At 43.3% G+C, this 27,429-nt stretch overlaps 1 protein-coding gene across 2 annotated transcripts in view; it reads left to right on the top strand.

Annotated features, from left to right (window-relative positions):
• NDFIP2 (Nedd4 family interacting protein 2) overlaps window positions 1-27,429 on the top strand; it is a 93,802-nt gene that overhangs the window by 31,198 nt on the left and 35,175 nt on the right. Inside the window, exons 4-5 of one of the 2 annotated variants that reach the window (XM_040425323.1) lie at window positions 7,776-7,835; window positions 24,932-25,019. In XM_040425323.1, coding sequence (XP_040281257.1) covers window positions 7,776-7,835; window positions 24,932-25,019 — 148 coding nt within the window. The remainder of the gene's footprint in view (window positions 1-7,775; window positions 7,836-24,931; window positions 25,020-27,429) is intronic. The other variant, XM_040425324.1, reaches the window with a different exon arrangement.

Here is a 27,429-nt window from a genome sequence, read left to right as displayed (position 1 = left end):
GGTGTAGACATAGATCAGATACAAAAATTAAACCTTGATGGAACATATAAAAATCCAGGAGAACAACTGATAGTCTTATCTAGGGCTGGAACCTCTGGACCTTATCTGTGACATCGACAATTTTTTTTTGTCAGTTGTAGCTGCTGATTCTGGCAATTAACTGGGATCTTAATAAGGTCTTCCCTTTGACAAGGAAACCCCAGTGATGCCAGCAGATGACCCATAGACATTTATTGCATATCAATAGGATCCTCCATAAATGTTAGATAAGTGTAAGTCCCACATCTGGGACCTGTTCTCCTATATCAAGAACGGGAACCAGCTATGAAGGATGTGAGAAGACGCTAGATATGCATGACATGCTTTCCATTCATGGTGGGCCCCTGTCATTGAGATAGGAGATGGGACCTACATGTATCTTGACATTTATGGCATATCCTATCAATACCTCTTTAATTGGATAGCCACAAATGTTGGTAATCAGAAAATATGTACACAGATATATAATTATAACAAAACACCAACCCCCTCCAAAAAAGCTTTATATTATTATTGGCTGATAAGAATAAATTAGATTGTAATCTCTCTGCCTTTAAAGGGATATACAAGATATAAAAGATAAAATCCTTTTAGTATCTCAATTAAAGGAATTGTTTGAAAAATTGGGAAAGTGCTCAGAGTGGGTTAAAAAAAAAATCACGCAATGCTTACCTCCACAATTACCAGCTGCTCCCGTTCCAATATTTTCCAGGACCCCACCGGACTCTACTTCTTGGTCCTGTCTCGACACTGTAAATGCCGGATGATACCTGCCCAGCCAATCGGTGACAGAGGCGGGTCACTGCTACAGCCAGTGATTGGCCGAGCTGCATTTCCAGTGTGTCAAGATGGAACCAGGACCCAGTAAATGTTGGAACTGGAGCAACAGCCGATGAGGAGGGGACCATGACCTCTTTTATTTTTTATTTTTTCACCCAGTCCTTTTCTCAGTAATTTTTCAAAAAACTCCTTTTAACTGCAATAGTATTTGAAATTGAAGATTTTCGGTTACAAAACATACATTTTTACCATATCTTCCTTGTTTCCGGCTGTGGTGAAAATAACAAGATCTTTAAGTACTCCTATAGATACGAGAGCTTCGATCGTGTTCCTTCTTCTTTTCTGTGCGCGTTCTCTTCCAGCAGCTCTTGACTCAATTGTGGTTGTAGAGGCAATTACTTCAGTTTGTTATCTGGTAATGGCATAAAACAACATGTGAGAGAGCAGTACTTAGAGCTATCTCCTTCTCCGAGCCCATTTCAGCACGCCGAGAGTTGTTCTAGACAGTTCCACTCTGTCAGCCCACCATAATTACACCCTATGAAATAGTTTTCTCTTGTGTGAGATAAAGAGAACGGCGTCTGATGAGTCGCTGTACTTAAGAGCTTTTACAATGCAACGTGAAAGCCGCAGAGTAGATTTGGCTTAGTCTTGCTTGCAGTTTAACACTTTTTCTCTTGTTATATACGCTCTGTACAGAATTGTAACAAGTGCACAAAAAAAGAAGAGTTTAAACACATACATTATGTTATACTGACGCCCAGCTAAATCCTCTCAATCTGGCACCGAATAGTCCGGAGTCTGGCTCAAGACTGCAACGCGATGTGTATTTTTACATGAATCGGTAGAATGGACAGCAACCTGTTTGCCTCATTGGGAAGATTTTACTAATCCTGTCATAAATGTAGACGGGGAGTCTAAAGATGCCCCATGTTTATCACTGTGGCCCCAGCTGGATGATAAATTTGGTGCAAGGATAGACTGGTTTCTCTAAATTTATACCATCTACTGGTTGACTGTCCAACAGATTTTTGTGTCAGATTTTTGGAGCAGTTTTGTTCCAAAACGTTTTTTTCTCGGGCCACAACAGTTTTCACCAAGCCATGCCCCCTTTCCCACTGAGCCACTGCTTCATACATATGTCTAAAACCTGATGCAACGCTTTGCGCGTCGCTCCAGATGCAATCACGTTGGTAAATCTGGGCTATTGATTATTTGTTGTGAGTAAAGTATGGTATTGGCCACAAAAAGGACTGGTAGGAACCTTCATTCAACATGGTGCCAAAGTACACGTTCTTCTAATGATAGCCATGTACATTCAAAAAGTGTTGCCAGCCCTAACTGATTTTGACAGGATGAGGTCTTAAAGGGGTTTTCTGAGAACGTGACATCACTTGGCCTAGGAAAAACTGAGAGAAGGCCACTGTGCTACTGCGAGTGCTGGTGGCTTCTCAACCAGTTGATTGGCGGAGGTCCTAGATGTTGAACCCCCACCGATCAGATACCGATGACCTATCCAGAGGAAAGGTTGTCAGTATATAAATCTCAGAAAACCCCTTTAAGATGCCCATAGACCTCAAATAGCTGTCGGGCAACAGCTTTCTCTCCTGACTATCTTGTACACATATGCTTGGTTGGGCCAAGTGTATATGTTTTTTTTTTATGTGAAGAGATAAGAAAGCCGTTGCCAAACATCTCTATTGGTTGCTTATCTCCCAGAAGAACAAAAAGATTAGTCATCGTATTGGCGCGCAAAATCCTTCTCTCCCCACCAACATCATCTGTTGGAGGAAAGTTGGTAGCTTCCCATAAACACTAAATTGTTGTGTGGTCCTGCCAGCAATACTCTGATGTGTAAGGGGGACTTGGCTCTTCACATCTGCGGGCTTCATCACTCAACGCTAAGCAGTTTGGTGGAAGGGGGAGCTAGAAGTTGATTACTACTATAGCTGGTCACTGTTTCTCTTAAGGTTAAAGGCGTTTTTTCTATGATTTTTATATGGATGGCCTATCCTCAGCCTACCCACAGCAATACTTCTCTGTCACTGGTACTTGGGTTCCAGCACTAAGCTCTTTTCTTCTCTACTTCTGGTCCCTACTGTACAGGAAGTAAGACATGCCATCTACACGCATGTCGCCGCTTTTGCCCATTCAGTGGCCTCAGCAGTGACTGTGTAGGCAGGGCACTTGACCGCCACCACTACTGAGGCCATTATTTGTCCGGCATTGGTGACATGCGTTTAGATGGTATATAACGCTTCCTTTCCAGCAGCAGGGACTGGAAACGGAGGGTAAGAGAGCTCTTCTGGAACCTAAGCACCAGTGACACGTGAGTCACTTCAATGGGGCTGAGCTGCACCTTATTCATGTGACCAATGAACATGATGTCACATGGCCTAGGGAAAGCTTTGAGAAGGCTGCAGAGCTAATGAGAGCACCGATGCATTCTCAAACAGCTGATCGGTGAGGTCCCTCCACAGATCAGATACTGATTACCCTTCCCAGAAAACCCCTTTAAGGTCCTTTAACATAGGCAGATGAATTGCCTGTAACGAGTGCATATTGGCAATCAAGGAAGTAAACTGGCACTCGCTTATATTTGATTTCACTTGCCAATTATTGGGAGGGGTTTGAGTGAACTATCGTCCTTGTGATCATTTATTGCGCTACCACCTTCCTTTCATTTCTATGGGACTGCTGAAAGTAGCCGAGCGCTGGTTCAGCTATCTAAGGCAGTTCCATAGAAATGAATGGAGTGATGGCCATCTTTGTGTGGTTCACTCTCTATTCATTTAATTGCTCAGCTAATTCCAGGACCATAGAAATGAATAGAGCACACGCCGCATATGCGCAGTGTGCTCTCTTTCACTTTCAGGGGCCCGTTCTGGAGATTCTGTTGGTGTTCTTAGGTGGGACACACACCTATCTGACTTTGATGGCATATCCTAGTGATATTTGTGTGTTTTTTTTATTTATTATTTTATTTTATTGTATTTCTTCTTTATTGTAAACTGTCTATTTTTTATTATTTTTTTAAGTCTGAGATGACATAACCCCTTTTTAACATTTACTTGTATGTTGCCTAATAACTGGGCGTTTGTTCACTGTGCAATGACTAGGAGGAATTTAGCAGATCATGGTGTATGTTCCCTAATTTAATAGGATTACCATCCATGCATGCAGCATTTTGTGGTTAGATCTGTGAATTTAACAAAATTCTACGCTTTTATTGGCTTACAATTATAACCATAATTTTAGCTGGCATTTTTGCTTCTGAAATGTTGAGGAACATCTTGGAAGCAAAATCCTTACTTTCTCTCGTTAAGTAATTGAAACTTCAGTATATGTGAGTTAGGCCTCATGCACACGACCGTTGTTGTTTTCCGTGTCCGTTGTTCCGTTTTCCGTGATTTTCTGCGGACCCATTGACTTTCAATGGGTCAGTTGAAAACTCGGATAATGCACCGTTTGTTGTCCGTGATCAGTGTTTCCAGTCCGTCCAAAAAATATGACCTGTCCTATTTTTTCACGGACAACGGTTCGCAGACCCATTCAAGTCGATGGGTCCGTGAAAAAACACGGAGGCACACAAGATTGTCGTCCGCGTCCATTTTTTTTTTTCACTTTTCATGTCTTGTGATCCTCCAAAAATCATGGAAGACACACGGAAACAAAAACGGATCACGGAACAACGGAACAGCTTTTTGCGGACCGCCAAAAAATACTGTCGTGTGCATGAGGCCTTAGACTGCAGCTACACCTAGGCTTTTTGCAGTGGTTTTAGTCTCCTTGTACTTGATATTTCATAGCAACATATTCAAGGGTTTGATTGGTGGGGGTCCAAGTTCTGAAAAGCCCACCTGTGGATAGAATGAGAAGTGCTCTCATAGAACTCTCCCCTGCTGCATGAAACCGACTCCTTAGAAAGTATATGATGCATCTCAAGTACCCTGCACCAAGGAGAAACGGTGCTCTGCATGAGAGCCTCTCTGTCCTCGCTCTAGTGATTAAGGGGAGGGGGTCTCAGCACTCAGACCCCTACTGATCAAAACCTTTAATATATTGCTATGACAAGATTTTTGGCATGCAGGTGCACTCTAACTGATTTTAAGCATCGACAGATGCAGGCACGCGATTGCATATAAGTCAATTTATTGCTTTAGTCTGAGTCCACACGAACGTGTGTGACCTGTGCCTGTGCTGCGGCCCGCAAATAGCGGGCCGCAATGCAGGATCGCCGGCCCTAGGTCAGCCGCATCGGATCGCGCACCCATTCACTTTAATGGGTCCGCGATCCGCCGGTTCCGCTAAAAGATAGGACATGTTCTATCTTTTTGCGGAACGGAAGTACGGGACGTAACCCCACGGAAGCACTCCGTAGTGCTTCCGAGGGGTCCCGTCCCGTGCGGCCGTTCCGCGATTCCGGATTTGCGGACCCATTGAAATGAATGGGTCCGCATCCGTGATGCGGAATGCACACGGAACTGTGGCCGTATATTGCGGCCCGCGATTTGCGGGCCGCAATACGGCCACGGAACACACACGTTCGTGTGAACTTAGCCTTAGACTACAGTTGTAGCTCAGTAGTTAAAGTCAATAAGGAATGCTACTAAAAGTCTAGGTGTAGCTGCAACCTAATGTGTGCAGACTTAAAAGACACGTTTGTGGGTATTTTCTTTTAATTGTATAGTAGTTATTTTTAGTCTAAATAGCATTTTTCGAAATTGCTGTTAAGTGTTAACATTTTGTCCTCTGAAGCCATCTTCTGTGACTCTACAGACTGCATTGCACTGAAATCCAAAAGAAAGCTACTCTGATGGCTGAATCTGTAGCCCTTAAGTCTTCACTCCTGCCAGCTCATATGTACTTATTTAAAGGGGTGCTCCGGGAATTAAGAAAATAAAAATACTTAAATATTACTTTATTATAAATATTTTCTCAAATACCTTTCATTATTTATAATGGCTCGTTTTGTCTAAGGAGCAATCGTCAGGGGAAACAAAATGGCCGCTGTTCCATTAGTTCACACAAAACCTGTCCTGATTACACATGAGGACAAGTTACTTTACAACACTGAGGTAAAAAGCTGCCTCATCCTCCTCTCTACTTGCCAGGGATTATGATCCTGAATACAGATAAGAACTTTTGCTGAATCTCCGGGGAATTTAGCTCATGAGGAGACATGAAGTACAGAGAGGACGGACAGGACAGGCTGTGGTAATGGAGACTGTAAACAAGTGCTGCAGCTCATTAGCCACACCTCACCCTCCTCTCATGTCTCCTCATCATCTCCATTCCCACAGACATTCACCTGTATTCAGGATCATGATTCCTGACAAGCAGAGCAGAGAGGAGGATGAGGCAGCACTAGGGCTCATTGTGGTGAAGTAATTTGTCCTCCTGTGTGATTAGGACATGTTTTGTGTCTACTGATAGGACGGCGGCCATTTTATTTCTCCTAATGATTGCTCCCTGGACAAAATGAGCCTTTATAACTAATGAAAGGTATTTGTGAATATATTTATTATAAAATAATATTTTAAGTATTTTCATTTTTTTAATTCCTGGAGAACCCCTTTAAGCTGAATTGTGATAAGTTTAATGAATGTGAATCTTAACCAGTTCAAATATTAATAATGGGTGTAGCTTCCATAATTATTGCTGACTCCCTCAGTACTCCAGTGTTTGTTTCATTCTTAGGCAACTCCCTCCCCACCCCCTGTTCCTAAGATATGGTCCTTGTTACTTCCCTATATGTAAAATGTCTGCAGTTTACCAAGGGGGCTGCTACCACATCTATTCCTCTGAGATGAGGTCATCTTCATTGCTCTGATGTTGTCCATTGAACAGGGACAGCATCAGAAGAGAGGGTCCAACGTGATCGTAAGATATATCTTTTTTCACAGGACCATGCTGGTATTGTATATCTTGCAAGATCACTCTAGACAGGCTGTTCTGATGGTGTCCACAATCATTGGATAGCCTCAGAAGGATGAAGGAGAAGAGAAGTTTTAGCCATCTGGCAAACCACAGACAATCAACATAGGATGCTAGAAGTAATGGGTCCATATCTTTAAAATTCTGGGGGGGAAGGTTCACAGAAATAAAAAATAAGAAAATACTCAGGGGACCTGTGGGATTTATGGAGAAGACTCTGTTTTTACGATTTAAACTGGTGGCAAGCCCTCTTTAAATGAGTGTTTTTGAGGTCTCAGGAGTGAAACATTAAAGGAGTTGTCTCATCACGGACAATGGGGGCATATCGCTACGATATGCCCCCATTGTCTTATTGGTGCGGGTCCCACCGCTGGAACCCACACCTATATTGAGAACAGAGCCCCGCAAGTGAGCGCTGGCTCGGCTTTTTCAGTCAGCCCCATAGAAATTAATGGGAGCTGAGGCCGTGCATGCGCGGTATGCTCCCATTCACTTCTATGGGGAGCCGGCTTAGTGGTGGTCGGACCGGAGTCCTCCAGCCACCACCTTGCGGGGCTCCGTTCTCTATATAGTTGCGGATCCCAGTGGCACCTATAAGACAATGGGGGCATACCCTGGCTATATGCCCCCATTGTCTATGGTTAGACAACCCCTTTAAGGGCTAACAACCAGGTCTTCAGTGTGGCTTTCAGCTGGATTTCAATGAGAAGGTACCGAATTATCTGCATGGTCAATGACACCTGAAGGCTGCAAAAAAACTAATTGGAAAATACTTTTTAGTCCCAAAATAAATTAAATGCAATGATTAAAAACATGGTTCAATGGTGTTCATAGCCTTTTAATTTCTAAATTGGTTGGTATAACTTTTCTATGGGGCTGGTTAACAACCACAATAATCCTAATAATGTGACTGATGAAACATTTGAAAGCCAAGAAACTGGCAAACTGTTTACTCTCTTCTAGGTCAATGACCTGACTGCTTAGTTCTTTTGTCTTGTGTCTTTGTTTTACATGCTAAGCACGGCCAAATTAGAGAGTCTAGAAGTCTGTTTGATGAAATATTCCTCAGCCCTTCAGAGGTATGACACAATTTTAGACTTTGATATCAATGTCTTTTATGCTGAGATGTGAACTTTCTTCCGGTGTCCATCTGTTTTTGCAAGCTTGGATAATGAATCTTCCTCCAGATTATTGCATGATAATTATTTCCTTTGTCTTACTGTGCTTCTCTTATTCCGTGTCCAGCCTTCAGTCTAATGGGTAATGTGAGTTCTCAAACGTCAGATTAAAAGGTTAAGATAGTATAAAGCATGCATCCTTATCTATTAAGAGCAAATGTTCTGGTTTTGCCTTGAACTATTATTCGTTCTAAATGCGCCTAGTGTCTGTCGGGCTGAGGATCAGGATGTGTATGAGCTCTTTTGACAATGACAAGCCCCCAGTATCAGACAAGAAGATTTTGGGACATGTTGGAAAATCTTGCAATGACTTGATTCTTGTCTTTTGTCATTTGAAAAGCAAGGAAAAACCCAATGTCATAAAAGATAAACTAAAAATAGACAGGGGAGTTTATTGTACTTTAAAAGGGTTGTCTTTTGGAGAAAACCCACTGGTGTAACGCAGGACCCACTGTGTCACTGAACTGTTTGGCTTAGGGCCACTCCTATGGTTGTTATCAAAGTCTTCACCCTTTCACTCCTGTGCAGAGATCTGGTCTCCACTGAAGGAGAACCTCCAGGCCACTACATCTTGGAGTAGTCTTTTAGTGACAGGGCAGGCAGCACAGGGTCTGTATAAGAGTCAAGCAGAGGTCCAGTCGGGCAGCAGAAGGTCAAAACAAGAAACAAGCCAAGGTAGCACACAAGAAATCAGAATAGAAAATGGCACACTTTCTCAAGAACTAGCAAGCTACACTACCTATTGCTCAGGAACCCTCCTACAGGGGAAGGTGCTTAAAGTAGTCATAGCCTGGCAAACTAGGACCATGGGCCTGAAGCGCCAGGATGTCAGAGCAGGGGGGTCAGGTGAGCATTACAGAAGCCCTTATCTGCCATGAGGAGGGAGATGCCGGCGGGCACAGACCATGTACCTTATTGGTGCTTGTCCGAGATGTCATGGAGGGGACCCCCCGCTTGGTCTACTCTCCCCAAATCTGCTGTCTCTGCTAATGCTTTCCTGACCCCTTCCAATCCGGTTCCTATGCGCTGCACTCTACAAAAACTGCTCTTACTGAAGATCTCCTGACCACTAAATCTACCAATAACTGGTCCCTATTGATTCTTTTGAATCTCTTTACAGCATTTACAGATTAATTTTTATTTATTTTTTGCTAATGTGTAGGGACAGTGACAGGGAACATTTTTTGTAATTAATTTTATCTAGGGAAAAGGTTTTTTTGTGCGTTGCTAAGGGCCATCCATCTTCTATCAGCATAGGAGGGAGGGGCTGCGCGGGAGCTGCGGACCTCTGCCCTCCCTGCTCCCTCACAGCCTTGTGGAGAAAAGAGCCTTATGTATTTATTAAGTAAATCTACATCACCCCCATTTATAAAATACGAACTTGTACACTATGTATATGCTCACTGACCACCGTGACTGGCGCGGTCAGTGAGCTCTCCCGGAGTGCTGACTAATGAACCAGCCGGGAGCGATGCCTGTGTCAGCGGTAAGCGCTCCCTACAGGCGGTGCAGGGAGGCAGAGGGAAGCTGCTATACAGTATATAAGGACAGTTATGTACCTATATATTGTGTCATGATTTATAAGGCTGTGTGTTCTTGGGAGACCTGGAATCTTTTGTATTACACGGACAGCATTATGTCAGTGTAATTCAATAGATTCCAGGTCTCTGAGGGACACGGCATTATAAATCCTAACGCTGTGCCATCCTGTCAGAGGAGGAGAGGACAGGAACGCTCGCTACCACACGCAGCGAGTTTCTCGCCTTGAACTCGCTTGTTAAGGCCTCAACTCTTGTAGCATTTCTATTTCCTCGTAGATTTTAAGCTCATGTGTGCAGGGCCCTCGTTCCTCTTGTTTGACTTTCTCTGTACATGCACCCTCCAAATTGTAAAGGGCTGTGGAATATGTTTGGGCCATATAAATAATGTGCGTGGGCCATTTCATAGCAGTAATCTAAGAATACACTTGGTGACAACTGTAAATCTTAGGACAATGGGACAGATTTACTAATATTGTTTAATTGCTAGAGAGTAAACTTAGACTAGAATGTCTGAAACTGCACTCGTTTATCAATGTGAATGGTGTTAGATGATAGATCGGACTCTCCTTTAGACTGTCCAGTCTAATGGCGCATTTAGATGCTGAGGAGCAGCTGATTGTCAGGAAGGAAGCGTTCGTTCCCAGCAATCGGCTGCTTGCTAAGTGGAGGTGAATGCTGGATTTATACAGTGATCTCCTCCACAGTATGAGGATGAGCGATGGCTGCTGCTGTGGATTGTTCCCATACAAAATCATTGGACAGGAAAGGCTGTTTAGACAGCAGGATCTGTTGCCAGGAAACGATGATTGAGGTGTCCACCTCCGATCATTTCACCCAATGAATGAGCCTTTCATCATTCATAGAGGGATCTGCGGCCCCTTTAGATGGGCAGATTATCATTGGGCTTTGTAAATCCAGCCTCAGTTTACATCACTTATTAGCTGGCTTACTTTACATCAGAACCAAGTTTTTTTGGTGCACATTCTTGCTGGTCTCCTTTCCCGTAGACCATGGCCCTTTCCGCCAAGCTGTTGAAGGGACTGGTGGGAGGGGAGAGGTGAGCAGAGTTGAGGATGAATTAGAGGGGTGAAAGAGTGTTAGATGGGAGCAGGATGTTAGAGTCGTTTAGGCAGGAGGTGATAAGGGTACTGGCATTTTAGTTTACTCCGGATTGAGGAAGGAGAGGATACAAGAAATGCTTTTGAGTTGGGGTCGGTAGGAGGTGATAAGGGCTTTGGATGTGTGGTTTGAAGGACAGGGCAGAATCAAATGTTATCCCAATGAAACAGGGGAACGTTTGGAGCCAGAAGTCTGTCTTCTCGATCTTGAGTTTTAGGAACAAGGAGAAGAAGGATTATATAGCGGATTAACTGGGCTTCTGGATAGCAGAGAAGTGATATTTAGGACTAGGGCTGAAACGAGTACTCGAGTAAATCGACATAAAAAAATCCTCTGCACAAAGCGGTCTGATGATGGCATGGGGGATCTGATGATTGACAATAATGTGGTCCAGGTATCATTTGGACAAACTTTTTTTTTTTTTGTCTGGCTGAAACCCTGCTTGTATTCTGTAACACGACTAGACCCCATTATATAGTCAATTGGTGGAGCGTGCAGCAGCGGGCACTATCCGGCTATACCTGATGGTACACAATCTGCAGGTCATATCAGGGTTGAGCGAAGTGCGCATCAGGCCGGCGCATGCGCACTTCGCTCAACGAAGCCGCTGCCAGGAGTCCGCACAGGCGCAGCAGGCTGAGCCTAGTGCACAGGCGCAGGATCTGGCAGAGGGACGGGGAGGATTGCTGAGGCGGCGCTGAGCTGTAGAAGGCGGCGCTGAAGACAGGGTAGGTGGCGTTGGGCACCGGACGGCGAGGGGTGCGGGCGGGCACCGTGTATTAACGGACCTCCCCTTGGGCACCTTAAGTAAGTGATTGACAGGTTATAAAAACCAGTTTTTTGGGCAAATAGAGCCACGGTGAGGTTTAATAAGGCCAGCTTAGGGTTCTTCTTATTAGTCTGGACATGAGCACATGTTTAGGTTATAGGGGTAAAATCTAATGACAGAATCCCTTTAAATCTGCAAGTTGTAAGTACACTCTTGCCCACAAAGTTCTCCACAGTGCTGCAAGTCCCTAAATCTCTCCATTCTCTGTTTACCACCCTACCTGGTTTCTCCATTCTGCCAATGATTTATGACCAGTATCCTCCATAATCCAAACCTCGAGCTGCACCAGTTTTCTGGAAAGGCCTACCCCAGACACTTGGGTTAATTCCCAACTCCCAAGTTTTGAGCGTTCCTTAAAGACCCATCTCTTTAAGATGGCCTATCGCATTCACGGACTCTTCTCCATTCATCTCCCCACCCCGTATTTCACACATCCTTTCATTCAACACTAACCTCCACAGCCCTTGCCCTCAGAGACACCACGTTTTACTTGTCGGTGGCTGTCTCATCCAGCTTTATATGTTCTCCCCTATTCTGTTAAGATAGTTGGACGATTGATCTTTTTACCTTTTCTGCCTCTCCTATTTCCTCGTGGACGGTAAGCTCTGACGAGCAGGGCCCACACTTGTCTTGTTTTAATTCATAGTACAAAGGCCACAGACAGAACGTCAGTACCATATAACACCCATAACAAGGCCAAAATGTATTATCTTTATTAGAGAGCAATAAAAAAAATGTCTATAAAAGAGTATAACGGTCCATTATGTTCTTTTATATGTGATTTTTTTAAAAATATATATTATTGCACGGTAATAAAAATATCCTTTTTAGTACATTTTGGCCTTGTTATTGGTGATACATGGTTTATTGCTATGTTATATCTGATTCTGACTATACATATATTCTGCTGCAGAATATGTTGGCGCTATCTAAATAGTTTTGTACACATTCGATTGTAGCACTATCTCCATACTGTAGAACTGAATCGGAGGACAAACATTAACAGGTTCCGACGATACAGCCGATAACTATAATTTTTGTGTATGGATCAGTTTTGTGGTTATTGCTTGGAATATACAAATTGTAAGATTTTAATTCATGCATAACTTCTAGCAGGAATAATAAAGGAATGACACCGCGTAGAGTCATAAGAATAGATGCTCTAAAATTATAACCTGGCGAATGCAAGTAGCTACTAAAGCAGACCTGTCAGGAGAGGTGACAGGGCATGAAAGTGTTAAATACCTCCTGGCAAACTTCTATCTACATAGGGAAGGGAACACTACCTGCACTGACATCTCTCGCTTGCGGCAGCGTTTGGAAACTTCAATATGTACAGTGCCAGCATATGCCGAAGCCATGTCCAAAATACACAGCGGGTGCTCGAGTTTAGAATAAGACGAATACATTAAGCCCTTTTGAAATCCGCATAACCCCCTGTGATCACGAAGGAAACCATTCAGTCTAATCGCACGTTGTGTAAGCCGCGAGCTCTCCCCAAATCCCTCATTTCCCACACAGACGCACCTTTCATTTCTTTAAAGTAATGAATTTGATCGCATGACCTTTTCTCTACTCGTTCTGCCAGGATCATTTCGTATTGGCCCATTAGTCATTCATCATCTGCTCATACAGACGTAGTAGAGTGCACTGACGCTTCTGGTGGCAGAGGCGTCTTGTCATATTTAGACAGGTAGCTGTTCGGCGTGCCTGTTGCTGAACCATTCAAGTCACCTGTAGCTGCTAATTTACTGCAAGCATTTGCTAAAGTGAAAATATCCGTCATCGGGAACCTTTCACGTCGCTATGATTGTTATTATTCGCCATTTTAAAGTTCACCTTCTACGTCTTTTCTAATGTCGCGGGCCCGCGCGGCGCTGCTTACCCACTCGCTATAGAGTAACATTAGTGCAGATCTATTTTTACCAGTGACCTGCAGCAGCGCTGAGTAATGGCTGGAAGCAGGAGCAGAAAGTACTTTCATGGCTACAAGGCTCTCAAAACCGTCTTCTGCCAGAGCCTACCGTTCTCCTTTACTGCGTACATTTATGATTAAATGATTGCATCAGCCTGCTAGAAATTGAAATTTATGTGCACATTTAATTCAGTGGCGGCGATGATTAAATAACATAGGATTTTGGGGAAAACATTTGCATTCTGTTTTATGGACTGTAGAAAGCCCACTTAAAGGAGCAGTACACAGACGGGAGAAAATCGTGTATCGGCAGCTGCGAACATTCACACATTTGTATGAAAAGGGGTTGACCGATTAAAGGAGGACACTGGATAACACATGCCTACAGTAAAGAATAGATTGTTACTTGCCTGACAGATCCCACACCGCTGCTTAGGTTCTTGGGGCCGGGCTGTTTACCCAGCGCTGATGTCATATAGACCACTGGCCTCAGCAGTGCTCTGAGAACTGGAGCAGCGTGGGCTCTGTCGGGTAAGTAATGATCACTTTAGGGATGAGAGAATCAACATGTACACATTGATTATTTCATAAAATAATGTTCTTCAACTGTAAGGGGGTGGACATTTCACACACAAGCTCTACTGCCAACACTGACTGTGCATGCGCCACTACACTTTCGGATAGCAGCACATGAACAGCCCCTCACAGCTGAAGGACTCTATTTGATGAACCTTGGTTCCCTCATCCCTAGATCAGTTCTTTATTGCAGGCAGATCACATGTGTTCTCCGGTTTCCTTCTAGAAGCAGACAACCCCTTTAAAAGTGTTCTCCAGGAATTCTTTAAAATGGAGGCCAGCAACGTGCCCGAGAATATGAGCAGGACTGGTTGTCTCCACTTACAAAGCTGCCTTGGGGGAAGTGAGAGGTCAGGGCCTCACTACAGTGCTCTACAATAGATAGTAATGATGTGATCCTGCCTATGATATGCTATCATGGCTGAGCAGCCTGACTGGAAATCTCACCAATGTCTAGTATATACAAGTTCCAGAGCATAGTGTATAGTGAGGCCCTCACCCCCCTTAGAGAGTTTTATAAGTGGCGACAACCGGTACTGCTCACATTCTGGCAGCCATTTTAAATCATTCTTGGAAAATCTCTTAAAGGAGCACTCTTCCTCTTTGTAGCCTGAACTGGCAGATTACTGGAACTACAGATTTAATCATTACAGCTATACAATTAATAGAGATGACATAGACTTGAAGGGATGGTCAGGCCAATGTTTTATGCCATTTTGACCCATTCAAATAAAAATAAATATACCACTGATCACACAGGAAGTGACTGCTCGGCCAATCACTGGCTGCTCCAGTGACTCATCTCTATCAGGGATTGTAGATCAGCCTGGACCCAGGAAGTATTGGAATGGGATCGGTGGAGGATCAGAGAGGTATCTTTTTTTTATTTAGTTATTTTTTAACACCATTACATGAATGTCAACCAAACCTGCCGACCATCTTCTGTGTACAGAGTGTCCTCACTCTCCCCTGACTACAGATGTCGGGGAAAGAAGGATCAGTCAATTTGCATTTTATTGTGTCTAATCCTTTTGTTCACGTGGGAGATAAGCCTCTGCTGGATGTGTATGGCATTCGCCTACTCCCCTCTTTCTATTGAGAACACGTGCAGTTTACTACAGATTTACTATGTCCTATTTAGCCACTTTATACAGTACTAGCAGAAGGACCCGGCTTGGCACGGGTATATTTCATCTATTTCATTTAATGTTTCTGTGTTAAGATATCAACAGTATCCCCCATAACAGTGACCTCTACAGCACCCCGCCCCTTTAACAGTGACCTCCACAGGGCCCTGCCCCTTTAACAGTGACCTCCACAGGGCCCTGCCCCTTTAACAGTGACCTCCACAGGGCCCTGCCCCTTTAACAGTGACCTCCACAGGGCCCTGCCCCTTTAACAGTGACCTCCACAGGGCCCTGCCCCTTTAACAGTGACCTCCACAGGGCCCTGCCCCTTTAACAGTGACCTCCACAGTTACAATTGACCAGGCTAATCCAACAGATCAAAAATTTCACATGGTGACTTGTGCATTTTATGACGGGCCCATAATTAGAAAGTCTTTTAGGGCCGCCTATACTACTACCACTTTTGAGGTTTTATGGCTGTGTGCTTTGTTTTATACAGCTTTAGGCCTCATGCACATGACCGTTGTTTTGGTCCGCATCCGAGCCGCAGTTTTTGCGGCTTGGATGCGGACCCTTTCACTCCAATGGGGCCGCCAAAGATGCGGACAGCACTCCGTGTGCTTTCCACATCCGTTGCTCCCTTCCGTGGTCCGCAAAAAAATATATCCTGTCCTATTCTTGTCGGACAAGAATAGGCAGTTTATATTAATGGCTGTCCGTTCAGCAAATTACGGAACACACTCAGACCGCAAAACACACAGCGGTCATGTGCATGAGGCCTTAGGGTCTATTCACACGTCCGTAGAATGGGTCTGGATCCGTTCCACAACGTTGCGGAACAAATCCGAACCCATTCATTCTCTATGGGGCCGGAAGAGATGCGGACAGCACACAGTGTGCTGTCTGCATCCGCATTTCCAGAGCGCGACCCTGATCTTCCGGTCCGCGGCTCCCTAAAAAAATAGAACATGTTCTATTCTTGTCTGCAATTGCGGACAAGAATAGGCAGTTCTATGGGGGTGCCGGCCGGGTGTATTGGAGGTCCACAATACACTACGGACGTGTGAATGGACCCTTATACAATTTATACAATTACGTTACATTTTGCGAATGCGTTTGCATAGCTCCCATACAATGGGAGTTATGGAACCAGAGGAGCGCTGGCCTGCACATCTGTTTCCATGAGCCTAGCCACCTGCGGCCAGTGCTTAGTCCCATCAAGCTCCTTTTAATGGATTCCTTGAAAATTTTACTGCTTTGTTATTACTAATATGTGACTAAATGTGAGGTAGAGATTCCGCTTAAGCTACTTTCACTTTCGCGTTTGGTGCGGATCAGTCATGGATCTGCACAGACGGATCCGTTCAGATAATACAACCGTCTGCATCCGTTCAGAACGAATCCGTTTGTATTATCTGTAACATAGCCAAGTCGGAACCTTCTTGAACACCATTGAAAGTCAATGGAGAACGGATCCGTCCCCATTGACTTACATTGTGTGTCAGGACGGATCCGTTTGGCTAAGTTTTGTCAAGCGCACAGCAAAACGCTGCAAGCAGCGTTTTGGTGTCCGCCTCCAGAGCGGAATGGAGACTGAACGGAGGCAAACGGATGCATTCTGAGCGGATCCTTTTCTATTCAGAATGTATTAGGGCAAAACTGATCCATTCTGGACCGCCTGTGAGAGCCAATGACGGATCTCACAAACAGCCAAAACGCCAGTGTGAAAGTAGCCTAACACAGTCTTTGGCATAGTGATCTTCTCATTGCTATAAACCCTGTATAAGTAGAATGTGGTCTGTTTTATGTTACCATAATTGTGTGGAAAAGCGTCACGATTTCCATTATAGAATATTTAATTAACTCTTACTTACTGCCAGTATACCATAGTTGCCATATTACAATGACCTTGATGCTAATAGCACTGTTATCAGCATTGATAGGGTGATTACCGGCTCATTAGTGAACGTGTGACATGACGAGAACAGCCTTCTCTTTATCCACAGATCATATAGTCATGAATCATAATTTCCATCCAGAAATATTTAAGGGAATGCATAGCCACTTTATCGCTGTAGATCCTAGCATACAATCCTTTCACCATGTGTCCACAGCTGCAGAAACCTACAGTGGGGAAGCTAAGTATTTGATACACTGGCAATTTTGCAAGTTTTCCCACCTACAAAGAATGGAGAGATCTGTACTTTTTATCGTACGTGCACTTCAACTGTGAGAGGCAGAATCAAAAAAAATAATAATCAAAAAATCACATTGTATGATTTTTAAATATTATATTTGCATTTTATAAGTATTTGATCACCTAGCAACCAGCGAGCATTCTGGCTCTTACAGACCTGTTAGTTTTTCCTTAAAGGGAACCTGTAACCAGGATTTTGTGCATAGAGCTGGGGACATGGGCTGCTAGATGGCCGCTAGCACATCCGCAATACCCAGTCCCCACAGCTCTCTGCACTTTTATTGTGTTAAACAGTTTTGATCCATATGCAAATGACCTGATATGAGTCCTGTATCCGGAGAGGAGTCCAGCGGAAAGGAGCCCAGCACCACCCCGCGTCCTCCGAATCTCCTCCTTGCTGGCTGACGTCACAGAGCTGGAGCGCCGAAATCTCGCGATGCGCGAGCTAGCGCATGCGCAGTGTCGGCATCATGTTCATTCCCTGTACTGGCATCAGCACAGGGAACGAACTACGCATGCGCTAGCTCGCCCAATCGCGAGATTTCGGCGCTCCAGCTCTGTGACGTCAGCCAGCAAGGAGGATATTTGGAGGGGGCGGTGCTGGGCTCCTTTCCGCTTGACTCATCTCCGGATACAGGACTCATATCAGGTCATTTGCATATGGATCAAAACTGTTTTTTAACACAATAAAAGCGCAGAGAGCTGTGGGGACTGGGTATTGCAGATGTGCTAGAGGCCATCTAGCAGCCCATGTCCCCAGCTCTATGCACAAAATTCAGATGACAGGTTCCCTTTAAGAAGCCCTCCTACTCTGCACTCATTACCTGTATTAATTGCACCTGTTGTAACTCATTACCTGTATAAAAGACCTGTCCACACACTCAATCAATCACACTCCAACCTCTCCACCATGGTAAAGACCAAAGAGCTGTCTAAGGACACCAGGGACCTGAATTAAGCTGGGTTGGACTACAGGAGAATAGGCAAGCAGCTTAGTGAGAAGGCAACAACTGTTGGCGCAATTATTAGAAAATGGAAGAAACTCAAGATGACTGCAAATCTTCCTCGGTCTGGGGCTCCATGCAAGATCTCGCCTCATGGGGTAAGGATGATTCTGAAAGAGGTCAGGAATCAGCCCAGAACTACACAGGAGGACCTGGTCAATGACCTGAAGAGTGCTGGGACCACAGCTGATACCGTTGGTAACGCACTACGCCGTCATGGATTAAAATCCTGCAGGGCATGCAAGGTTCCCCTGCTCACGCTAGCACATGTCCAGGCCTGTTTGAAGTTTGGCAATGACCATCTGGATGATCCAGAGGAGGCATGGGAGAAGGTCATGTGGGGTCAGATGAGACCACAGTAGAACTTCACTCGCCATATTTGGAGGAAGAAGGATAAGTACAACCCCAAGAACACCGTCCCAACCGTGAAGCATGGGGGTAGAAACATCAGACTTTGGGGGTGCTTTTCTGCAAAGGGGACAGGACAACTGCACCGTATTGAAGGGAGGATGGATAGGGCCATGTAGTGCAAGATTTTGACCAACAACCTCTTTCCTTCAGTAAGAGCATTGAAGATGGGTCGTGGCTGGGTCTGACCCGACACAAACAGCCAGGGCAACTAAGGTGTGGCTCCGTAAGAAGTATTTCAGGGTCCTGGAGTTGCCTAGCCATTCTCCAGACCTGAACCCAATCAAAAATCTTCAGAGGGAGCTGAAACAGTGATAGCCCCAAAACCTGAAAGATCTGGAGAAGATCTGTATGGAGGAGTAGGCCAAAATCCCTGCTGCAGTGTGTGCAAACTTGGTCAAGAACTACAGGGAACTTCTGACCTCTGTAATTGCAAACAAAGGTTTCTGTACCAAATATTAAGTTCTGTTTTTCTATTGTATCAAATACTTATTTCATGCTATAAAATACAAATTAATTATTTAAAAATCATACAATGTGATTTTCTGGATATTTTTTTTTACATTTTTTTTTATTTTTATTCTGTCTCACAGTGGAAGTGTACCTATGATAAAAATTACAGACCTCTCCATTCTTTGTAGGTGGGAAAACTTGCAAAATCGCCAGTGTATCAAATACTTAGTTTCCCCACTTTGTGTGTATAAAAGCAGCCTTCTGTTGTAGTAACATAAGTCCATCAGGTCATCTGTGTGTGTATACAAGTCAACTTACTGTCTGCTGAAGCATGGCATCCCACTCTTCTTGAAGGGAGGCCTTCATGTCATTGAGGTTCTGGGGTACTGAGTTACGAGCCTCTACACAGCGACTCAGCTGATCCCGTAGGTTTTCAATGGGATTCCGGTCTGGAGAAAGTGCAGGCCACTCAATTTGAGGTAGTCTCCCACAACCGTTCCCTAATGATGCGACCTCGACGAGCTGGCACATTGTCGTCCATGAAGATGAAATTAGGCCTGTGTTCATTTAGAGGCACAATGACTGGATTAATGATGTTATTCTAGTATGGGCTTGTCACTGTACCATTCACAAAATGTAGTGCAGTTCTGTATCGACTAGACACACCTGCCCACACTGAAACACAATCACCACCAAAGGCAAACAGTGGCTGATGCATAGCGCTCTCCTTGAAGTCTCCAACATCGTTGGCGGCCATTGTTTCTGCTCATCGTGATTCAACTTTTATCAGTGAAGAGCACTGAGGCCCACTGGTCCCTCGTCAAGCGTAGATGCTCCCTGGCCCATGCAGGACAATGACGCCTGTGGTCAAGTACCCTTCCAGGTCGTCTAACATGCAGACCACGCTAATGTAAAAGGTTTCGAATGATCTGACGTGACACTTGGGAGCCTCTCGCCTCCCTTAAATGTTCCAGGAGTTGTGTGACATTCACCATCCGGTTCCGCAGGGCATTGTTCACAATGAAGCGGTCATAAGTGTGGGATGTGACCACAGGACGTCCACTTCTATGCCTTTCTCTGACTCTTCCAGTCTCTCTTTATCTCTGTTGCAACCTGCTGATGGCACTCTTCAGTTCAAGAACCTCCTGCTTGAAGATTCGCACTGGGGAAGTACTGTTGATCAATTCATAGGTGTTGTCTTGTTCTCATGATGTCAAAATGTGAACAGCATGATGAGGAGGACTGTTTAAATACCAATTCTGATTGAATCAGGAAAGTTATAGGGCGATGATGGATCAAACACCTGTTAGAGAACAGCATGTTGTAGAAAAAGTACTGAAACATTGAACAGTTGGACATGTGCATTCAAAAGTTTTGAGAAGGTCACATTAATTTCATCTGTAAAGGTTAGAGTGCATTTTAGGTTAATCCTGAAATTTCACCCAGAAGCCAAATATCCTTAACTTTTTGTGAGGAGTGTGTGTGTGTGTGTGTGTGTGTGTGTGTGTGTGTGTGTGTGTGTGTGTATATATATAGGGTGTCCTACGAAAAAGTAGCCTGCCTCCAATATCTATAAGTCAAACTGCCTAGTAGAAAATTGGCCTAGTTTTCCATAGCAACCAATCAGAGCTCAGCTTTCATTTTTTTTCAAAGCCCTGTAGGAACTGAAAGCTGAGCTCTGATTATTTATTTATTTATATATATATATATATATATATATATATATATATATATATATATAAAAATAAATATGAAAATAATGGCGGCACCGGAAGAATCACACAAGGAGGGTGCTATGTCCAGGGATGTAGCAGCTTACCCCGTCAATGGAAGATGAAAAAACGGACAGCACTCCAAGTAAAAGCTGGTGGTGTTTATTCACCCATGTGGAAGGCAACGTTTCAGCTCATACAAGAGCTTGACAAAGGCTCTTGTATGAGCTGAAACGTTGCCTTCCACATGGGTGAATAAACACCACCAGCTTTTACTTGGAGTGCTGTCTGTTTTTTCATTATTTTTATATATATATATATATATATATATATATATATATATATATATATATATATATAATTAGTACAGACCAAAAGCTTGGACACACCTTCTCATTCAAAAGAGTTTTCTTTATTTTCATGACTATGCAAATTGTAGATTCACACTGAAGGCTTCAAAACTATGAATTAACACATGTGGAATTATATACATAGCAAACAAGTGTGAAACAACTGAAAATATGTAATTTTCTAGGTTCTTCAAAGTAGCCACCTTTTGCTTTGATTACTGCTTTGCACACTCTTGGCATTCTCTTGATGAGCTTCAAGAGGTAGTCCCCTGAAATGGTTTTCACTTCACAGGTGTGCCCTGTCAGGTTTAATAAGTGAGATTTCTTGCCTTATAAATGGGGTTGGGACCATCAGTTGCGTTGAGGAGAAGTCAGGTGGATACACAGCTGATAGTCCTACTGAATAGACTGTTAGAATTTGTATTATGGCAAGAAAAAAGCAGCTAAGTAAAGAAAAACGAGTGGCCATCATTACTTTAAGAAATGAAGGTCAGTCAGCCAAAAAATTGGGAAAACTTTGAAAGTAAGGGCTATTTGACCATGAAGGAGAGTGATGGGGTGCTGCGCCAGATGACTTGGCCTCCACAGTCACTGGACCTAAACCCAATCGAGATGGTTTGGGGTGAGCTGGACCGCAGAGTGAAGGCAAAAGGGCCAACAAGTGCTAAGCATCTCTGGGAACTCCTTCAAGACTGTTGGAAGACCATTTCAGGGGACTACCTCTTGAAGCTCATCAAGAGAATGCCAAGAGTGTGCAAAGCAGTAATCAAAGCAAAAGGTGGCTACTTTGAAGACCCTAGAATATGACATATTTTCAGTCAAAACTTTTGGTCTGTACTGTGTGTGTGTGTGTATATATATATATATATATATATAAGTATTCAGACCCTTTATTCAGTACTTGTCTTCTTGGCTATGATGCCACAAGGGTTACACTCCTGGATCTGGCTGACTTTTCCAAGGTTGCATAACCATTATAAGATCTGGCCAGCAGCTATTATACAAGCAAGCTGTGTGAACTCAACCCAAGATGTATCAGGACACATCCTCACCTCTTGACAAGACGGCTGTTCCAATAATCTCATCAGAAAATTAGTTGCCAGTTTATTTTATTTTTTTTATTATAAAGAAAGAAAACATCTAGTTTTGGACTTTTATAACATTTAACGCAATCTAATTCATGAAGCTGAAATTGGATACACATTTTATCCCCTTTTAAGGGAGCTAGAAGTGCTCCATAGCAATGGATCTCAGCATTGCTTTTATTTTTCAAAATTACAGCAAGAAATGAAAGCTGTGCTATAATGGGTTCCTGAAGGCAACAGAAGCAGTTTTTTTCCTGTGCATGTGTTAAAGGGGTTTTCCGGGACTATTTAACTGTTGACCTGTCCTCAGGAAAGGTCATTAGTATCTGATCAGTGGTGGTCCGACACCCAGGACCTCTGCCGATCAGCTGTTTGAGAAGGCAGTGGCACTCTTCTGCAAAATACAGCAAATCTCCAGCCTATCCGTCCTCTGCGGACATACCCATACAGCAGATCCCTGGAAAGCTGTCAGTTTGGGCCAGGTAAACCTGCCGTCAGCTAGTCACACATAGGAGTAATACAGATAGATAATACATCCGGAATGTGAGTAACCTCTTAAAGGGGTCATCCCAAAAATGAAAATTGGACATTATATAGTACATAACAAAGCCAGACCCACCCGTGTACCAGATATATCCCCATTCATTGCCCCAGTTGCTCTGCTAGATTAATTTCCAGCTGGCACCTCAGGGGTATGTCCTTTCTCGGGGCGGTAATTGTCATAACTTGTAACAGGAGATAAGACTGATGGAAGTTGAAGGATGGAACTGAGAATGTGCAATCTCCTCAACAATGTTACTAAGGTGGAAGGAGAAATGAGGAAAAGAACAGACAGCAGGTGGCGCTACACTGACAGATTTTTTTGAGTTACTCAGTGGCTATATTACATTTAATTAAAAAAGTATTCAGATGCAGGTGCTGGTCTAAAAAATTTCGAATAGCAACCCCTTTATGCATATTATGTGGTGATTTCCCAACATCTAGACAATGCTTGCCTTTCTGAACATTAAAAAAATGCACGCTTCTGGAAAAAGAAGCTATTTATTGGCGCAGTTGTTATGTACATGCACTTTAAGAGGACCTTTCATGGGTCCAGACATTATAAACTAAGTATCAGGATACGTAGGGCATAGTGCAGGGATCTAACTGCACTTACTATTTTTTCTGGCCGCCGCTCCGTTCGCCCGCTGTGGCCCCCGTTGTATTCTCTCGCTTGGTATGCTAATTAATAGCATCGGAGCAATGAGGAGGAGACTGCGTCTTTCTCCGTGGGCGTCTCCTTCTCCCCGGCTGTAGCGCTGTCCAATCGCAGCGGAGACCGTCACAGCCGGGGAGAAAAAAAAACTCACCTTCTCCCTGGTTGTGACGCTCTCCGCTGCGATTAGGGTCATCCGTTTGTGGACCGCAAAACACATGCGGTCGTGTGCATGTAGCCCAAGTGGAAGCTTAGACTGTCTGTCTAGCCCTGCACCACGTGTACCCAGGGGCTCAGGCTGGATGAGAAATCTGGGGAAGGGACAGACCCTTCTCTCTGGCTCTATACTAGCTATTGATTGACTTACTTTGAGACTGATTTTTACGCCAGAATTGTGGCACAAAATGGTGAATCTTAAGCCTCACCCTGAGCATGTCAGAAAACATTGTAGAAACCCTTGATGTGCCAATTTGCACCACTTTTTAAACAGACCCATTAGTAAATCTGGGCCAACGTGTGATTAGGACAATTTAAAAAAAAAAAAAAAAAAAAAATTTGATAGAATTATTATTTTTTTAAATGTGAAATATCTGTAATGAATGTTGTAAATCTGTTAGCGTTTGTGAGACACATGTTAATGACTCTATAGGCTCTCTAACAGTATGCTGATTTGACCATCTGCCCCCCCCCTCCCCCACCCAATTTAGTTGCATTTTCCTGCTGTGAATTTTGTAGTCATGGCTGAAAATTGACAAAGCTGTGATACAAAAGGTCCTATTAATGTACCAGAAGGTATGCACAGCTTAATAAATTCTGAGCCACAGTCACAGAGGCCCTGTGCCACCGGACGAGGTACAGGCTGCATCGTAAATGAAATGCCTCCTCCGGCAGTCCGTGCACCAGACTGAAATGAACCCCAGCTTGTAACTGGTGTAGATTTCTGTCATCATTTATTCCATTTTTTGGCATAAATGAAGATAAATGTGCCTTTTCCAATGGTTCCCGCTTTTCGGAAACTGGCAAGGGCGGTGTAAAAATGCCAATTTCTACTAGATTTTGTTGCAGTGGCGTTTAAAAAGTTGCAAGACACACCAAAACCCAGGCATTGTGGGATGATCAATGGCCACCCTGATTGTCACCTTTGGGAAATGCTGATCTGAAAGCTGTGCACCGAGACTACAAATATATAGGCACTGGAGCTCTGCCCTAGGCACAGTGGGGGAGATTTCTCAAAACTGGTGTAAAGTAGAATTGGCTTAGTTGTCCATAGCAACCAATCAGATTCCACCTTTCATTTTGCAAAGGAGCTCTAAAAAATGAAAGGGAGAATCTGATTGTTTGCTATGGACAACTAAGCCAATTCTACTTTACACCAGTTTTGAGAAATCCCCCCCGTTGTGTTTGATTACATTAATTGCACTCTTGTTTCCAAAATTTGATAATTATGAAGCCATTCAATGTCATTTTCTGCAATTTATTGGCTTAGGAGGAAGAATATCCACCCAGAGATGACTTCAGTGATGCAGACCAGTTGAGAGTCGGGAATGATGGGATCTTCATGCTGGCTTTCTTTAGTAAGTCTATTCCTTATTTATTTTCCAAATCCACTTGAAATGCAGGACGTTGCCTCACAACCTACAGCGCTAGCTCCCTTATTGATGACCAGTACCTAGGAGGCAGAATAGGAAGCACAGAGCGTGCTCCATACACAGTGGATGCTGACTGTGTTAGACGGCCGGGATCAGAGATTATTCTGATCCCAGCCTTTTAATCTGTCAGATGTCGCGGTCAGTAGCAACCGCGGTATCTTAGCAGTTCAGCAAAGGAAGTGCGCTTCCTCTGATTGGCACCCCTCTCCAACCTAATTGTTGATATGTTATGGCTCCTATTACAGGGTGCCAGTTCACACGGGGACACAGAAGTATTGTTGTGACTAGTACAAGCGATTGCACGATCACTGGTTCGAGTCCACTAAAGTGACTAATAAAAATATTTTAAAAAATAAAAACAAAAAACTTTTTCCAGTTCGAATATATAAAATTGTTTTATTAAATGAACATATTTGGTAATGCCACATCTAGAAATAGTCTAATATTTCTATCATATTATTTATCATGAGCGATGAACAGAAAATCCCCAATGCCAGAATTGTGTTTTCTTTTTTTTTTTGTCACCTCTCCTTCCTTAAAATATTGAATGAGAAATTATCAAAAAGTCACAATTACACAAAAATGGTATAAATAAAAACTACAGCTCACCCTGCAGAAAACAAGCTCTCACACAATATGGTGACACAAAGCAAATTTTTTTTAAAATTATATATATATATAATATATATATATATATATATATATATATATATATATATAATTAATTTTTCTTTTTTTTTTTTTTTTCCGTTTTTTAAAGTAAAACTATATAAATTTGGTACGGCCATAATCGTACCGACCCACAGAAAAATGTTAAAGGGGTATTCCATTCTAAAAATGATCTAATGTGCTGAGCTTGCTGTTCATGGATCCCTATACCAGTGCTGCCCTGTCCCCTGTCACTCTCTGCTTCCTGGTCCAGCAATGAGGTTCTGACCGAGGGGTTTGTCACCACTGCAGGCAATTAGTGGTACGTCACTAGGCAGCTGCTGATTGGCTGCAGCTTGCCCTGTGTTGGAACATCATCACTGGACCAAGAAGTAGAAAGGGATGTGATACGGGAGCAGCAGGAATCCGGGGAACGAGTACTTATTTTTTTTATGTTTAGACAGCACACTCGGCTCATTCGAAGATATTTTATTCCAACTGAATACCCATTTAACATGGCCTAAATATGAAACCCAAAAAAACAAAGGCAGAATTGTTTTTTTTTTTTTTTTCTATTCCTACCCACAGTTTTTGACAGCTTCTCAATGCATTATATAAACCATTAAATTGATCAAATAAAAAATAGAAGCCTACATATCAAAAATAGAAGATCTACATATCAAAATTTTTCGATGTACTGTGGTGTGACCTCCCTCTAGTGGCATGTTTGTGCACTGCAACTCCCATATTCATGTATCTATATCTGCTTTTGAAGCAATATGAAATGATACTTTTGGGTGAGACTGATTACATTAGTCAGTGGGGGTAATTTACAAAGGCTTTATGCCAGGTTTTTGGCAGGAAAAGTTACTAATTTTGGCGTAAAGCAAAATGTAGCAAAATTGTATTTTTCTCGGTCCTCTAGCCACTTGTTTAAAATTTGTCCTGACACATTTATGATAATTTACGCCAGAAAACTAGCATAATTGATTTCTGAAATTTACTCCATGTCCTAGGTGGTGTAGATTTCATGCCACAGATGCAACAAATACATTGGCCACCTCTTACTCCAGCAGTAAGACTGGCGTGTGAAAAGCCAGTGTTTAGTAAATGACCCCCCAGTGTCAATGGGTCAAATATGCCCTATTTTAAGTGACCAGATCCCAATTTTTAAAATTCTATTTCCTGAACATGATTATGTGGGGGCTGTCGTCTTCCTTGAGCTGTTCTTAACGGCTTTTAGAGATGCGCCACCATGGGCCATAGACACAATGGACAGTAGGGGCTCATTGACTTCTACAGGAAAGTTTTCTAGGCGTGCTCTGTCACCTGTGCAGAGGTCAGGAGGGAGTAGATGAGCTTTGACAATCAACTAGTGTGACTGGTGAATCCTGTGATATCTGTCATTGTAATCCTGCCTGTAATGATAATGAGATGACTGCAGTAAAGTGATCTGTACAGACCAAGCGGTGGCGCCTATTATTAGGCTTAGTGGCCAGTACGAAAAGGTTTTTTTTCATACTGTATATAGATATTGACATAGAAAATTAAAATCTAACGTCACCAAAAATTCTTTAAAATATGTTGAACTTAAAATCATGCTTTAAACAATAGGTCAGTTTCTGATGACCTGTTCTTTGTAAGCAGCTCAAAAACTATAGTCCGCTTCAACTTAACCCCTTAAGGA

This window comes from Bufo bufo, chromosome 3, assembly GCF_905171765.1.
Source record: "Bufo bufo chromosome 3, aBufBuf1.1, whole genome shotgun sequence".
NCBI lineage: Eukaryota > Metazoa > Chordata > Amphibia > Anura > Bufonidae > Bufo > Bufo bufo.
This window is presented reverse-complemented; position numbering and strand designations above follow the sequence as displayed.